This window comes from Trichomycterus rosablanca, chromosome 27, assembly GCF_030014385.1.
Source record: "Trichomycterus rosablanca isolate fTriRos1 chromosome 27, fTriRos1.hap1, whole genome shotgun sequence".
Lineage (NCBI taxonomy): Eukaryota > Metazoa > Chordata > Actinopteri > Siluriformes > Trichomycteridae > Trichomycterus > Trichomycterus rosablanca.
Window position 1 is genome coordinate 9,055,092 of NC_086014.1, and position 16,942 is coordinate 9,072,033.

General features: G+C 44.7%; 1 protein-coding gene across 1 annotated transcript in view; it reads left to right on the plus strand.

The window, feature by feature from the left end:
* Positions 1-3,959: 3,959 nt before the first annotated feature.
* slx4 (SLX4 structure-specific endonuclease subunit homolog (S. cerevisiae)) overlaps positions 3,960-16,942 on the plus strand; it is a 28,039-nt gene continuing 15,056 nt past the window's right edge. Inside the window, exons 1-11 of the mRNA XM_062989239.1 lie at positions 3,960-4,005; positions 4,108-4,402; positions 5,903-6,053; positions 6,979-7,159; positions 8,306-8,536; positions 8,610-8,851; positions 8,961-9,253; positions 12,633-12,831; positions 15,130-15,209; positions 16,131-16,277; positions 16,539-16,708. Of these exons, the coding sequence (XP_062845309.1) occupies positions 4,133-4,402; positions 5,903-6,053; positions 6,979-7,159; positions 8,306-8,536; positions 8,610-8,851; positions 8,961-9,253; positions 12,633-12,831; positions 15,130-15,209; positions 16,131-16,277; positions 16,539-16,708 (1,964 nt within the window). The 5' untranslated portion in view covers positions 3,960-4,005; positions 4,108-4,132. The remainder of the gene's footprint in view (positions 4,006-4,107; positions 4,403-5,902; positions 6,054-6,978; positions 7,160-8,305; positions 8,537-8,609; positions 8,852-8,960; positions 9,254-12,632; positions 12,832-15,129; positions 15,210-16,130; positions 16,278-16,538; positions 16,709-16,942) is intronic.

Genomic DNA, 16,942 nt, shown 5'->3' on the forward strand with positions numbered 1-16,942 from the left:
CAGACAAACCCAGAACTATAGAGAAACAAGCAACAGTTACAAGGAAAAAGTTTGCATGTTCTCCCTGTGTCCACGTGGGTGTCCTCCGGGAGCTCCGGTTTCCTCCCACAGTCCAAAAAACATGCAGTCAAGTTAATTGGAGACACTGAATTGCCCTATAGGTGAATGTGTGTGTGTATGTGTGTCTGCCCTGCGATGGACTGGCGCCCCGTCCATGGTGTTACCGTGTGCCTTGCGCCCATTGAAAAGCTGGGATAGGCTCCAGCACCCCCCGCAACCCTGATTGGATAAGCGGTTAAGAAAGTGAGTGAGTGAGTAAATGACATAATTATTTAATTCATCATCTATAGTTCAAACTGTGGTAGAACAAAGTAATGATTTTTAACAAGTTTTTGGAAGTTCTAATTGCAGTCACTACAGATGGCCATCACGTCCAGTAGGAACAGCATCGTTGCCATGGCAGCCCTTACATCTACAGGCTTCAGCTGTGTGAAAAGGTAATGTCAAACGTCAGACAACAATAACATTAAAACCACCTCCTTTTTTCTACACTCGGTGCATATAGAAGCACGTTGTAGTTCTACAATTACTAACTGTAGTCCATCTGTTTCTCTGCATGCTTTGTTACCCCTTTTTCATGCTGTTCTTCAATGGTCAGGACTCTCCCAGGACCACTATAGAGTGGTGGGTCATTCTCAGCACTGCAGCTGCACTGACATGGTGGTGGTGTGTTAGTGTGTGTTGTGCTGGTATGAGCGGATCAGACACAGCAGCGCTGCTGGAGTGTTTAAACACCGTGTCCACTCACTGTCCACTCTATTAGACACTCCTACCTAGTTGGTCCACCTTGTAGATGTAAAGTCAGAGACGATCGCTCATCTATTGCTGCTGTTTGAGTTGGTCATCTTCTAGACCTTCATCAGTGGTCACAGGACGCTTCCTACGGGGTGCTGTCGGCTAAATATTTTTATTATTTTTTTCAATGCAATTCTCCCCATTTTCCTCTCGTTCTAGCACACTCAATTTTTGTCTTCCGCTGCTGAGAGATACCCGATTGCATCCGAGGAGAGCACATCGCTGCACACGCCTCTTCTCGCCCCTGCATTCTGCACAGGCGTCTCTTCCGCCAATCAGGGACCTTACACAGCGTATGAAGACCCACCCACCCACGCATAGTCCGGCCCCCACCCTGCAGATACGGTGGCCAATTAGTATCTGCTGCAGGCACTGCCAATTATGCCCGCTGGATGGCGCCCAGCCGACCGGTGGCAACACCGAGTTTCGAACCGATGAGTTCAGAAACTCGGTGCTGGTGTGCAAGCGGAATATCCCGCTATTATCAGTCCAGCAGTGACAGTGAGGTGTTTAAAAACTCCAGCAGCATTGCTGTGTCTGATCCACTCATACCACCACAATGTCAGTGTCACTGCAGTGCTGAGAATGATCCACCACCAAGGACGGATTAAGGATAGTCTGGGCCCCTGGGCAAAGAGTTGCCCAAACGCTGCGCTTAAGAGAAATTGAACATAATAATTTTGAAACAATACAAATTCAGAAACATTAAGTAAGGGCCTGAATCGCATATTTGCAACAAAACGTCTGTTATGAAATATGGTAGCTTGCCTGGCAATTTGTAGGTCCCTAGAAAGTCAAGGAGCCATGGTAAACGACTTCTATGGAAGTCATGGGGCCCTCGTGATCAAGGGCCCTCTAATGGTATGCCCTGCTCCTCTCTAGGGCCCCCTAAAAATATGCCCCCCTCTTTCCTAGGACCCCTAATAGCCAGAAGTCGAAGTCAGAGCAGTGCCACAACGCCTCATCCATTTTCATAAGGGGCCCAAAAGCATGGCTAGGGCCCCCAAAAGCATGGCTAGAGGCCCCAAAAGCATGGCTAGGGCTCCCAAGAGGCCCTGGGGTCAAAGTCCCTAATAGTCAGAGGATCCTTAAAATGTTGGGCCCTCGGAAATAAAAATATATTGTATCATAAATGTTGATAGGCATCGCAAAATGTTTTGGGCCAGGGCCCCCCCGGGGCCCCCTGACCTCAAGGGCCCCTGGGCGCTGGCCCCACTGGCCGGTCAGTAATCCAGCCATGTCCACCACCCAAATAATACCTGCTCTGTAGTGGTCCTGACCATTGAAGAACAGCATAAGGGGGATAACAAAGCTTGCAGAGAAACAGATGGACTACAGTCAGTGATTGTAGAACTACAAAGTGCTTCTATATGGTAAGTGGAGCTGATAAAATGGACAGTGAGGGTAAAAATAAGGAGGTGGTTTTAATGTTATGGCTGATCGAAATTAAATCGGAATTAAGTAAAAAATACGTCGTGGGAGGTGAACCCTGAAAACTGACGTGCACTGTTTTGGTGCATGAGCGGAAATACGTCAGCGGTAGTAAAACAAGGCGGTTGAACGTCAGTATTTTGAATGCTAGTGACTGGATTTAATGTAGCTATATACATATATAATATACAAATTATTTAAATTATAATATTTAAATTTAAAAAGCTAATTTTATAATACGCACAGGAATACAGACTGTTACTATTTGTTAATATGAACGAAAACCCAGCGGAGCTGTTGTGTTAGGTGAGTTATTTGTGTTGTTAGCTTAGCATCCGTTTGCTATCAACAATACATGACAGTATAGCTAAATATATTCTAAATATAGTGGGTTGTTACAGTATTAAACGTTTATTTTGCTTTGGCTTATTAATATCTGTATGGATATTAATGAGTTTGACTTGTATAATAAATATTACATACTCAATTAGCGTATGTAACAGTGTTCCGTACACTATTCAGTACCAGCTTGATACTGGAGTGAACGGAATTAGCGTATGTAACAGTGTTCCGTACACTTTTCAGTACAAACTTCATACTGGAGTGCACTTATAAACCTTATTGGTTTAATTTCTACCATCCAGCTGCAAAACCAACCCTTAGTATGTACTCGCTTTACATCTTACCTTACCCTGGTATTATTAAAAATAAGTCATACTGCCCAAAAAGAGCCTTAACGGTAATCCGTACACAATATATTACTGTTTACTGGGCATTTAAAATACACTACGGTGCTGAGGTGGGGTGGCTTGTGTTTGGACACAATGTGTTACATATATAAACACACAATTAGGATTAATTACACACAATTCACACAATTAAGTGTTTGACAAGGGCCAAATTGTGATGGCTAGATGACTGGGTCAGAGCATCTCCAAAACTGCAGCTCTTGTGGGGTGTTCCCGGTCTGCAGTGGTCAGTATTTATCAAAAGCGGTCCAAGGAAGGAACAGTGGTAAACCGGCGACAGGGTAATGGCCGGCCAAGGCTCATTGATGCACGTGTGGTCCGATCCAACAGACGACCTACTGTAGCTCAGATTGCTGAAGAAGTCAATGCTGGTTCTGATAGAAAGGTGTCAGAATACACAGTGCATCACAGTTTGTTGCATATTGGGCTGCATACCCGCAGACCAGTCAGGGTGTCCATACTGACCCCTGCCCACCCCCGAAAGCGGCAACAATGTGCACGTGAGCATCGGAACTGGACCACGGAGCAATGGAAGAAGGCTGCCTGGTCTGATGAATCACGTTTTCTTTTACATCGCGTGGATGGCCGGGTGCGTGTGCGTCGCTCACCTGGGGAACCTCGGGTCCTGCCATCCATGTAGATGTTATGTTACTTTGACACGTACCACCTAGTACCTAAGCATTGTTGCAGACCATGTACACCCTTTCATTGAGACGGTATTCCCTGATGGCTGTGCCCTCTTTCGGCAGAAATGGTTCAGGAACGGTTTGAGGAGCACAACAACGAGTTTGAGGTGTTCACTTGGTCTCCAAATTCCCAGATCTCAATTCAATCGAGCATCTGTGGGATGTTCTGGACAAACAAGTCCGATCCATGGAGGCCCCACGTCACAACTTACAGGCGTTAAAGGATCTGCTGCTGACATCTTGGTGCCAGATACCACAGCACACCTTCAGGGGTTGAATCTACTGTAATATAATCTAAAGGATATTATTAGATAAATTGTAGTATTCTTTTTGGCCCTTGAATGTTGACCCTGAGATCATTTGCTGTAATGTGTTTTTACTTGCAGATTAACTGTAATGTAAATCTAAACGATGGACGATTCAGATCAGGACTTCTCCATCCTCTGCTCTCGGCTTCTGAAGAGGGTCAAGCGGAAAGGGGAATCCGGCGATGAGAAGAAACCGGCACTGAAAGATGAAGATAAGAAAGATGAAGGTTCACAGGTACAGAGCAGGAGTAAACTTACATGTAAAAAAAAGAGAGAGAAGAAGGAAGCGGTAAAGGAGAAGGAGAAGATCAGGACAGATGAAGTTCTAAATGAAGGATCAGAGGAAGCAGTGGTGGAAGGAAACAAGCCGCAGGTGATATTGAAACCCATGTTATGGGTTAGCTTTACTTTGTTCGTCGGATATTCCAGAAGTGCCAGGCGGCACGGTGGCTAAGTGGGTAGCGCCGCCGCCTCACGGCAAGAAGGTCCTGGGTTCGATCCCCGGGTGGGGCGGTCCGGGTCCTTTCTGTGTGGAGTTTGCATGTTCTCCCCGTGTCCTCCGGGTGCTCCGGTTTCCTCCCACAGTCCAAAGACATGCAAGCGAGGTGAATTGTCCATTGTGTTTGAAGTGTGTAAAACATGATGTTAAAATCCCATTAAACAAACAAACAACCCAGAAGTGCCAATAACTTGCCACTATGTTTGGTGTAAACAGTGTGTGTAGTAGCCAACCGCTTCTTTTCCCCTGCATGTGGTGGGTTCATACAGGGATCAGTGATGCACATGGAGAGTCACACACTGATTATAATGATTTACTGTTGTGTTTTTTTTATTTGAGATAAGTACACTTGACTATTAATTCAGGTGGCGCGGCGGTAAAACACGCTAGCACACCAGAGCTGGGATTTCGAATACATCGTATCGAATCTCAGCTCTGCCATCCGGCTGGGCTGGGCGGCCACATGAACAACGATTGGCTGTTGTTCAGGGATGGGAAAGCCGGACCAGGGTTCCTCATAACTGGTGCAATTACGACCTCTGCTGGCTGATTGAGTTGGGGAATAATGCTGATCAGGGTGTGGCTCTCATTGCCAATTCCACTTTTTCAGGTCTCATGCTGCTTGTACCACCCCTGCGCTGTCCGAGAAGATCTGAAACTATCTTGTGCTTTTTCCTGACATACGCACAATCACTAGTTGTTGAGTCTCACAAAGAACCTGTATTAGATCTATATTACAAACTGAGACATGCTATAAACTCTTCAAAGACCCCAATTCTGCTGGTTTGGGTGCCTGGTCAGGTCAATAGCACCTGCCTCTTGCCAAAAATATGCAGAACCTCAAATATGCAATTTGTCTTTCAGCCCTAATAGGATTCCAGAGAATGGATTGCTGACTGGTGTGTGCTGTAATGCCATACTTGGGTGGATTGAAAACTAGGCATGTCACAGCGTTCTGCATTTTCTTCCAACTTTTAGTGTAGTCAATTTGTCTTCCGCTGCTGGGGGATCCCTGATTGCCGTCGAGGTGGGTGTATTGCTGCTCACGCCTCCTCCGACCCGCGCGCAGCCCTTAGCGGAACCCTTTTTCACCCATGCACTCTGCACAGGCACCTCTCTATGACGACCCCACCCACATAGTCCGGTCATCCCGCCCTAGCAGAAACGTGTCTGCTGCAGGCACTGCCAATCACGCCTGCAAGATTGCGCCCGGCCGACCGGTGGCAACGCCGAGTTTCGAACCGAGGAGTTCAGAATCTCGGAGCCGGTGTGCTAGCGGAATATCCCGCCTGGGCACCCTAAGGCTGTATTCTATTCTGACTGATATTTTATAGTGTTGCACTGAAATTGTTTTTGCCGAATCTCACCTTTCAGGAGAAGAAGGTGAGGGCGAAGGATAAGGTGCTGAGCAGGATGCAGAGGTTTAAGAGAGCCGATCCACCTCGCCTACAGCACACCGAGAAAGAAAAACCTACAGAAAACGCAGACAGTGTTGCTGAAACTCCAGCATCACTGCCCAATCAAGGTACGATTAAATGTCAGGGATGTGCACAAGTACTCTTGTACTAGATAGAACGTGTACTTAATGACTGATCTTAACATTGTGGGTTAGTAAATACATACTTGTAATGTTTGGACAGTATGGAGCAATAAATTCTGTTCTACAATTACTGACTGTAGTCCATCTGTTTCTCTGCATGCTTTGTTAGCCCCCTTTCATGATGTTTGCATTAATATTTGGGTGGTGGATGATTCTCAGCACTGCAGTGACACTGACATGGTGGTGGTGTGTTAGTGTGTGTTGTGCTGGTATGAGTGGATCAGACACAGCAGCGCTGCTGGAGTTTTTAAATACCGTGTCCACTCACTGTCCACTCTATTAGACACTCCTACCTAGTCGGTCCACCTTGTAGATGTTAAGTCAGAGGCGATCGCTCATCTATTGCTGCTGTTTGAGTCGGTCATGTTCTAGACCTTCATCAGTGGTCACAGGACGCTGCCCACGGGGAGCTGTTGGCTGGATATTTTTGGTTGGTGGACTATTCTCAGTCCAGCAGTGACAGTGAGGTGTTTAAAAAAAACTCCAGCAGCGCTGCTGTGTCTGATCCACTCATACCAGCACAACACACACTAACACACCACCACCATGTCAGTGTCACTGCAGTGATGAGAATGACCCTCCACCTAAATAATACCTGCTCAGTGGTGGTCCTGGGAGAGTCCTGACCATTGAAGAACAGCATAAAAGGGGGCTAACAAAGCATGCAGAGAAACAGATAGACTACAGTCAGTAATTGTAGAACTACAAAGTGCTCCTATATGGTAAGTGGAGCTGATAAAATGGACAGTGAGTGTAGAAACAAGGAGGTGGTTTTAATGTTATGGCTGATCAGTGTAAAGGCACTTCACTCTGAATAATGTGTGTGTGTGTGTGTGTGTGTGTGTTACAGAACCTCCCGAGAAAGCTGAAAGTGACGACGTGGTGGCTCAGAGATTACAGAAACAGTCAGACAGTAAAGCTGAAACCCATGCTGTGGTGGACGTAGAGGATGGAGGACTGTTCTTTTGCCAGCTTTGTTACAAAGATCTGTCAGCAATGAATCATCAGCTCCGCACTCAACACATTAACAGGTAACAAGTGGAGTCTGTGGTGGACACGAACAGATTCTGTATTATTTGTCTTGTGTGTAATCTAGGTTTGGTCATTCAGAGTGTTTGCTGGTCATTCATTTGTCTGAAACAAAAAGAAGACGGCTACAGTGTTGTAAACTTCACCTAACTTCAGCCTAATTTACAAATAAAATAAAAACACAGTGTTCCTTACATTTACTTCGACTTTTATTTGATTGCAGACAGTTTGAACCCGAGATATTTCATGTTTTATCTGCTCAACTTCATTTCAATTGTTAATATAAATCCATTCCTGCATTTCAGGCCTGCAACACATTCCAAAAAAAGTTGGGATGGGGGCAATTTAGGGCTTGCGATACTGTATTTGTGCTTAAATTTTATTTATCTAAATAATGAATGCCATTTAATTTTTGAGGTAGGTACAAACTATGCAGAGCAATGCTGCACATTTCCCCTTTTGTATAAAGGAAAAGTGAAATGAAATAAATCCCACATTAAATAAATAAATGAATAATACTAATAAAGAAAGTATCCTCACAGAAATAAATTTGGCTGGAAAATTCCGAACCTGGCAACCCTGTAGTGACGTCAGCCGTGCGAGTGGACACGGTATTTAAAAACTCCAGCAGCGCCGCTGTGTCTTATCCACTCATACCAGCACAATACACACTAGCACACCACCACCATACCATGTCAGGGTCACTGCAGTGCTGAAATTTACCCACCACCCAAATAATGCTTGCTCTTTAGTGGTCCTGGGAGAGTCCTGACCATTGAAGAACAGCATGAAAGGGCGCTAACAAAGCATGCAGAGTAACAGATAGACTACAGTCAGTAATTGTAGCACTACAAAGTGCTTTTATATGGTAAGTGGAGCTGATAAAATGGACAGTGAGTGTAGAAACAAGGAGGTGGTTTTAATGTTAAGGCTGATCAGTGTATAGCTCTGTTTCCAGAGCAGGTCAGATAAGGGGGTCCAGTGGTTGTTTTATATATATATATTTTGCATAATCAATCTTATTGATCTTCTGTAAGATATTCCTAAGATATGTAACAATTCCTAGGCCTTAAATTTAACCTGGTAAATGTGAAGCAGCATCCTAATGCACACTGGTGTAAACTGTGACCCCCTCTGCTTGGTTTCAGGTGTTTGGATAAAACTGAGAACAGTAGCTCCGGAGATCCTCCCCCTCGCCCTCCTCCTCGCCCCCGTGTACCCGAGTGCCCCATCTGCGGACGGGGCTTCAAGTCTGAAAAGACTCGTTCCGCCCACCTGAAGCGCTGCTCGGCCGCCATGGGCGTGTCCCCGGCCGAGCTGCTGCGGGTCCTGCACAGACAGGCTGCCGAGACTCGAAGCAACAGCGCGGACGAGCCTCGGTAAGTAAATCCGTCCGGCGCATAATGAACTCGTTATAGGTTTAGACTCGTGTCACATCCTCTCGTTCTCTAGAAGACCGACGGGTGGCAGTAGTGACACCTCAGACTCCAGCATGCCCAAGAGAAAGAAGGCCCGGAAGAGAGCTCCACGCATGGACGAGGACACCATGGTTGCCATGGCTTTATCTCGTTCTCTGCTGCAGCAGGAGATCGAGAGAGAGAGAGACAGGGAGGAGGAAAGACAGATACAGTGCCTACTGTCTAGCTCTCCTACGAAAATGGCTTCTGCACTAGTGCAGAAGAAAAGTGCACCAGGTACAGTACTTGGTTCATCACAGATATACCACTACTGATTTAAAGGGGCTTGAGGGGCGCTAAAACATTGCAGAGTAGTAAAAGTGTGTAATGTACTCCTTTCACTTAGGTAAAGGTCGTGGGAAAAGGAGGAAACTCCTTGCCGGTCCCCCACCCCTCCTCCTCATACAGGACCCTCAGACAGCTCAGATCCGGATCCAAGAGCGCGTGTCCGCCCTGCTGCTCTGTCCCCGACCTCCCACTCCTCCTACCCCCACTTTGCCCCCCTCATCACTTCCCACACGTCCAGACAGCGCCATACTCTGGATCAAGAGCGCCCTGCCTGGAGGAGGTCCAGCCACAGTGTGCGAGTTCTATACCACAGAGCTACGTACGTTCATACAGCCAGGAGTCAAATCAGAGGTGAGGCACAGGAAACGAACCGTCATCGATGCAAACTGACATTACACCCGGGATGTTTTTTTATTATATACTTGCGGCGAGTCACTTTTGTTATCGGGAAAATATAAAAATGTGCGTAATTTTACAGAAGTTAAATTATACTCATAAATTGAATGATAGAATCAATGGAAGCTAATATTGGAATGGAAGCTCCTTCTCAAACTTGAAAATACTCGTCCGTGTTGTGACACCCCCCCACTTTGTCCACAAAATTGGTTGGGAGTGTTTTAAACTCAGTTACCCGAGTAGCGTTTCAAGCTGCTTTATGCCTAGTTCACACTACACGATCTTTGCCCTGATTTTCGCTCGATTTGCCGGCTCGGGAGCAACTCGGCGTTCGCTCGGCGATCAAAACCCGGCTCTTAATCGCTAAGCGTGAACTACTCAACAACTCGACCCGAGCGGCTCGCCGAGCGCTCGGCGACCGGATCGAGATATCTAGCATGTCAGATATCTGAATGGGTGTTTCCCGACTGGCAATGAGTGCTATGTCGAACAGCCAATGAGAATGCAAGATACAGCGTAAGAAGAAATGCAGGGGAGGAGTGTAAAAGGCTGTACAGGGGCTTAATATAGTTTATATCATAATACACAGGTGTTACACACAAGTTTTACAGTATTTCTGACCTTATCGTTCTCTACAAAACACCAACGTTGCATTGCAAAAATATTTGTTAACCTCCAACTCACTACACAACAACCCAAGCCAAATCCACTCAGATTCATTAATTTTTTTCTCTTTGTTTTTACGAGCACAAGCTTTGATCGCGCGCTACTTGTGCATTTTAGGACGTGGTATCATTAAACCTTTCGTCACATCTTGAGTGTGTTTTCGTAACAAAACGATATTTGTGAGAGCAGAGAAGCTCGCCTGCGATTCCAGTTGGTGATAGGTCACAGGTGTCAAACTCAAGGCCCGCGGGCCAGATTCGGCCCGCCGCGTCATTTGATCCGGCCCGCGAGAGCTTAAACGACTGTACGATTGTTGTGATGGTTCGAGTCGTTATAGAGACGCGCTTATGATTTAATGCGCTCCTGCGCCTTTAAGAGACAACGTGACATCGTAGTCATGGCAACTAACTTTAACCTTCGCTAAGAAGCCATGTGACTTTTACGGCAAAAGAACGCGGGGTAGCGTAGTCAGTAATGTAAACAATAATAAATAAATACAAATAATTATATTGCAATATAATACCCAAGCATTGTCCGTAAGTAGTGGCGTTTATATTCTCAGTTGTTAGTAAAGAGTATATATAGTAAGAGTATATCACAGCGTTTTAGTTACAAATTTACCGTAATTAAATACTGTTGTTACCGTTACTATAGCAATTAGTAACTTTACACAAAATTTTAACTCGTTATTTTACGTTTGGTTAAATCTCATATTGTACCAGATGTAACACTTGACTACAGCTGTGTGCTTTTTACTGTATTAGGTTCTTTATTGTTTTTATTGTTTGTATTTTTACTTCATTTTGATGCACACAGTGTATCACACAGCTGGGAAGCAAATAAACCGACTGTATTCTGAAGAGAGCTGTCTGTCTGTCTGTCTGTCTGTCTGTCTGTCTGTCTGTCTGTCTAGCTGAGAAAGGGGGATAAACTATTAGTGAGGGCAGAATGATTGTCTTAAACTGCATCTTTCAAAATGCAGGCTGATTTTGTGACCTGCAAAGTGACACATCCCGCCAGTAGATGATGTTACACATATTTACACATGATCCTAAAATGTACAAGAAGATAATTAAGAAAATTAAGCATAAGTAGGACATTTAATAAAAGTGAAAACAAGTTTGTGCTTCAGGAAGAGAAACCGGTGCGTCTCTTGTGTTATGAGGCCGTGTCTGTGGTAAAGTACAGTAGAACAATATAAATGCAGAATTCAGCCTCCAAGAGAAACAGCAATGTGACTGCAATCACAGCAGGATACGTTACAATCGGCCCTTCGAGGGCCACCATAATGCTGATGTGGCCCTCGGTGAAAATGAGTTTGACACCCCTGTGATAGGTCGTGTAGTGTGAAACCCCCCTATCACCGATCAGATTGGCATTAGACTTCCACATCCTGGACGTTTCGACTAACCGGTTGCTTGTGTAACCAAGCGTCTTTAGAGTTTGCTGTACATAGACGAACAGTCGGAAGCATAATACTTTACTGGCTTGTTCTTTTGAGGCGCAGCACAGAGATGATAACGTCTGTAGAGAAGCACACTTTTCCACTTTTTTAGGGCCATAATAGGGCCTTAATAATGAGGAAATATTGAATTATTGATTCATTATTTATTTCATTTTGATCAAGCGCTTTATCCTGGATACATTGGATGTAAGGCAGGAATGTTCTACACAGAGTGCCTAACAATCACAGAGCTTTGGCCATCCTCCATCAGTCAGCTGATAGCACCACTGAGATTCAAACCCAGAACAATTATTTTAATTGCAACTTATTGGTAGACAAACCAAATGTCTAGTCTTGAGATTTAAAAGTAACAGAAGTAACAAAAATAATCAAGTTAAATAGTTAGTCTATTCAGCCTCTCTGTCTTTTTTGCTTCTGACTTTTTCCCCCCTCAGTGTGGCAACCTCAAGCCTCCTTTTACCCCAGCAATTAGAATGCAGCATACGTAACCATGCCTGCTATTAAAAAAAGATTGGTTGGCACAGTGGTCCAGTAAGGTAGCCCATTACAGCAGAGAGCTTGAGGTCCCTAATTCAAATCTCAGTAGTCTTACTGCCTTGGATGGCCGTCCATCAGACACAGCTGGGCGTTTTAAGGGAGGGTGGGTAGAACTGGGATTCTCCTCATTGCCGCGGCTACAATGTGACCTCTGTATGGAAGGATTCACATAGAGCGTAGCTGACTCTCCATACAGTGGTAGCCTAGTGGGTAGGGCTTTGGGCTATCAACCGGAAGATTGGCGGTTCAAATCCAGGCTCTGCTATGTAGCCACTGTTGGGTCCTTGAGCAAGGCCCTTAACCCTGTCTGCTCCAGGGGCGCCGTAAGTTGGCTGACCCTGCGCTCTGACCCCAGCTTCCAACACCAGCTGGGATATGCGAAGAAAGAATTTCATTGTACTGTACATCTGTATATGTATATATGACAAATAAAGGATATCTTTCTTTCTATCTTTCTTCTATACAGCTTGGGAATCCACCACTGGCTGGTAAAAAGAATCAGCCAGCCATTTCACACATACCAGAGGAAGCACATGCTAGTGTGCAGCTCTCCTAAACCTTTTTTTTTTTTTTTTTAAACAAATGCAAACTGCACCCTTCTTACCATAGTAAAAACATCAGAAACAGTGACGTATTCATTAATCGTTCTGCATTGATTGTGCACAGAAACATCAGTCCCTTTGCTCGGAAGTGACTCCGGTAAAACAGCATCCTGCAGCAGCCTCAAAAGCTACTACAGATCCAGAGCAGCGGTTGACAGACCGTCCCGCAACCAGAAACCTGGGCATGCCTGGCACACAGGCTCTCCAAGACCTCGTTGACCTGGCAGAGGAGGGCATGACGCTGACACAGTCCAGATGCACAGGTGAGAGATTGTTTATGGTTAAACAAGTTAGTTGGTCTATGTTAACACTTTCTAAATTGTCGAGGCCTCTGTGGTCCTTGCCTCAAGCACCCAAAGCCTCAGCGATCTATCTCTTTCTGGAGCTAGATTTTGCTTTAAATCGAGTCTTTATCAGTTAAATGATGCAGCAAATGAACATTATAAGAAAATTATTGATATGGTATTTTAGTAGCAGGGTATTATGTTAATACTAGAGATGGAACGATCGATCGGCTATGAATCGGTATCGGCCGATTTTTAATCAAAATATGCTATCGGCGATCGGCCGATATCTCCTAAAAGTAGCCGATCCGATCGTGTGATATATAAAAGATCACGTTAAGCTTAACAGCTCAGTGGATTGATCCAGACTTTGAGCTACGAAGCGCCAACCATCACATCACCATTCGTCAACAATCGTACAGAAACCACAGTGAAAGCTCTTCATGACCTAAAATAACATCGTTAACGCTGTGCATCATACATACGATGTAATTTTTCTGATTGTAATATTTACTTTAAAAAGATAAATCAACCCGGTCACATCTGAGTCGATTCTATCAGCACGTTATATAAACTCCTGGTTCACTTTGGTACATCGTGAGCGCTTCTTGCTTGTGATGTAGATGAGAACAGAAAACGTTACAGAGCCAATCAGAGGCAAAAGTTTATTCATTACCAAATTCGTTAGTTCAGGATCATCTGCTGAACTTTTAGGATCATCAGAAAACTTTTAAGCTCCTTAGACGGAACGAGTCTGACTCGGTTACAGATCTGTGGTACTAACAGTTTAATGAAGCTTTTTAATGTAAGAGAGTCACACAAAATGTTCTGTAGTAGCTGGTGTTTATTTAAAACCACGACATTTAATAAAGCAATAAGCCACGAGAGGCCGTGCATTACTGTGATTTTAGCACGGGGATGACGACTTTCCCCGTGCTAAAATCATAACAGTAATGCACGGCCTCTCGTGGCTTATTGCTTTTATAAAACGGCGGTCAACATAAAATATAATAAATACAACAATGTTTAATTCATAAATGTATTTATTGTGTATAAACTTACAATAAAGCGTTCTTCCGCGACGCAAAATAGTTCGATTAAAAGTGTTGCTAGGCAACATGAGGGCGAAAATAACATTAACTTTTTCTATTCAGTGGCGTATTGATATGGAATGATGTGAGGTGGTCCTAGGTGTGCGTTTATCGGGGATTTTACAACGGCTTCGAACGCGGCTCAGCCAATCAGATTTTAGGACCGGAACTATCCGTTTTATAAATAATAACAGTAAACACGGAGAGATAACTGAGAAGAGAAACTTACGCTTCGCATAAAATGAATCAACTCATGAATCAATGAATCACTTATAGCGATACTGTGAACAAAGCGTCTCTTCTAAAGGCACACACACACACACACACACACACACACACACACGCGCTGCTCCGGTTTATCTTCACTGTGAGGCTCTTTTTAAGTTTATTTACTTTATTTACTGCTAAATCCCGTCTATCGGCCGATAACCCTGAAAGGAGATCGGAGATCGGAATCGGTGCCAAAAACCCCGATCGGTACATCTCTAGTTAATACTGCCATTTCTCAATTATTCAACCCTTACATGATACTACTGGTTTTAAAACCTACTGCTAGTTTGTATGGCCTAAAGTTGATTAAACGGTTGATTAAACCGTCTGAAGAAGTCATTCGGATTGAGTGACGAAACGTATCTCTACAACAAACTTGTGTCCAGATGAACTGATTCAACTTTGTGGACATTGGGAAATGGGTATAAGGTAACTTCCCAGAGATACCACTAGGAGTAGTTTCAAACTCTGGAAATTCCAAATTTAGCAATCTCATCAGGACATAAAAGAAAAACCTTACCCGTCCTGCCATGAATGTAATGACTGTGTGAACACAGCGTAAACAACTAAATAAACAACTGCACTTGACCAAGAAGCATGGAAAGGCTTAACTGGAATACACCAGAAGCAATTTGGATAGGTCTGCAGATTTCTGGGACACAGGCTTATGGCCAGAAGAATACCATTCCCCCGATTAAGCGTCAAGCTGGGTCTGTGACCATCTGGGGACGTTGTTCTGCTACAGACACTATCAATCTTGACTGACTGTCATAATCCCTAGCACACTTCCAGGTCAATCAAAGCTTGTGCTTACTGTGGAGGTTTATTCTACCATTAAAAGTAAGAAGCGGACCCCAGAGTGTGTTTTTAATGCTCAGTGAGTGTTCCAGGCTCTGATGTTTCCTTTGCTCTACAGATAAGGATCCAGCTGTGGCTGAACCTCATCTGAGTGGATTTGTCCGTGAACCTGCAGACAACAAACATCAGATCCCATCGGTAACACTTCAAAAATAGTTTTTGTACATACACAGTTGCTTTAAGGGAATATTTAGCTACATAACACTGATCAGCCATAACATTAAAACCACCTCCTTGTTTCTACACTCACTGTCCATTTTATCAGCTCCACTTACCATATAGAAGCACTTTGTAGATCTACAATTACTGACTGTAGTCCATCTGTTTCTCTGCATGCTTTGTTAGCCCCCTTTCATGCTGTTCTTCAATGGTCGGGACTCTCCCAGGACCACCACAGATTCGGTATTATTTGGGTGGTGGATCATTCACAGCACTGCAGTGCCACTGACATGGTGGTGATGTGTTAGTGTGTGTTGTGCTGGTATGAGTGGATCAGACACAGCAGCGCTGCTGGAGTTTTTAAACACCTCACTGTCACTGCTGGACTGAGAATAGTCCACCAACCAAAAATATCCAGCCAACAGCGCCCCGTGACCACTGATGAAGGTCTAGAAGATGACCAACTCGAACAGCAATAGATGAGCGATCGTCTCTGACTTTACATCTACAAGGTGGACCAACTAGGTAGGAGTGTCTGATAGAGTGGACAGCGAGTGGACACGGTATTTAAAAACTCCACTCATACCAGCACAACACGCGCTAACACACCACCACCATGTAGGTGTCAGTGCAGTGCTGAGAATGATCCACCACTTAAATAATACCTGCTCTGTGGTGGTCCTGTGGGGGTCCTGACCATTAAAGAACAGCATGAATGGGGTCTAACAAAGCTTGCAGAGAAACAGATGGACTACAGTCAGTAATTGTAGAACTACAAAGTGCTCCTATATGGTAAGTGGAGCTGATAAAATGGACAGTGAGTGTAGAAACAAGGATCAGTGTATATTCTGTACAATCCTGGATCTTGTAGTGTGTGTGTGTGTGTGTGTGTGTGTACAGGTGACCGTATCCCGGTTGTGTTCGGATTTGGGCAGTATGGTGAATAACCCTCAGCTCAGTGATGTCCAGCTGCAGGTCGACACAGGAGAAGTTTACTACGCTCACTCCTTCATGCTGTACACCCGCTGCCCTCTTCTGGCTAACATGGTACAAAGCAACCTCAAAACCAGTCCACACGTGTTGAGTGATGGCATGTTAGGTGGGATAGTGTTAAAAGACCACTGCTCCACTTGTGCACCCAGTTCTAACTTTCATTAGGCAAACAGATGGGGCTCTGTGGATCAGAGTACCACAGATTTACATCATTATCATGTAACACGTTTTATCGAGTGCATTATATGTGTTTTATTTCTGACAGGTTTCATGTTGTTGTGCTTTACATTAATAATCATTATACCGTGTGTACAGGTGCATGATGAAGGATTCGGGGTGCAGGAGGAGGGCTTTCGTCAGGCTCAAAGACTATTACTGAATGATGTTTCGGGTGAAGCGGTCCACGCTCTGTTGCAGTATCTGTACACCGCCAGCTGTCCCCTTACGCATGCCTTGTTGCCACATGTAATCCAACTCGCCACCAGGTCAGTCTGATGGCACTGTGCACGAGAATCAGCCATTAGTAATCCAGTTATGGTCTTGTTTTAAATCATATATACACCAATCAGGCATAACATTATGACCACCTTCATAATATATTGTTGGTCCACGTTTTGCTGCCAAAACAGCCCTGACCCATCGAGGCACGGACTCCACTAGACCCCTGAAGGTGTGCTGTGGTATCTGGCACCAAGATGTCAGCAGCAGATCCTTTAACT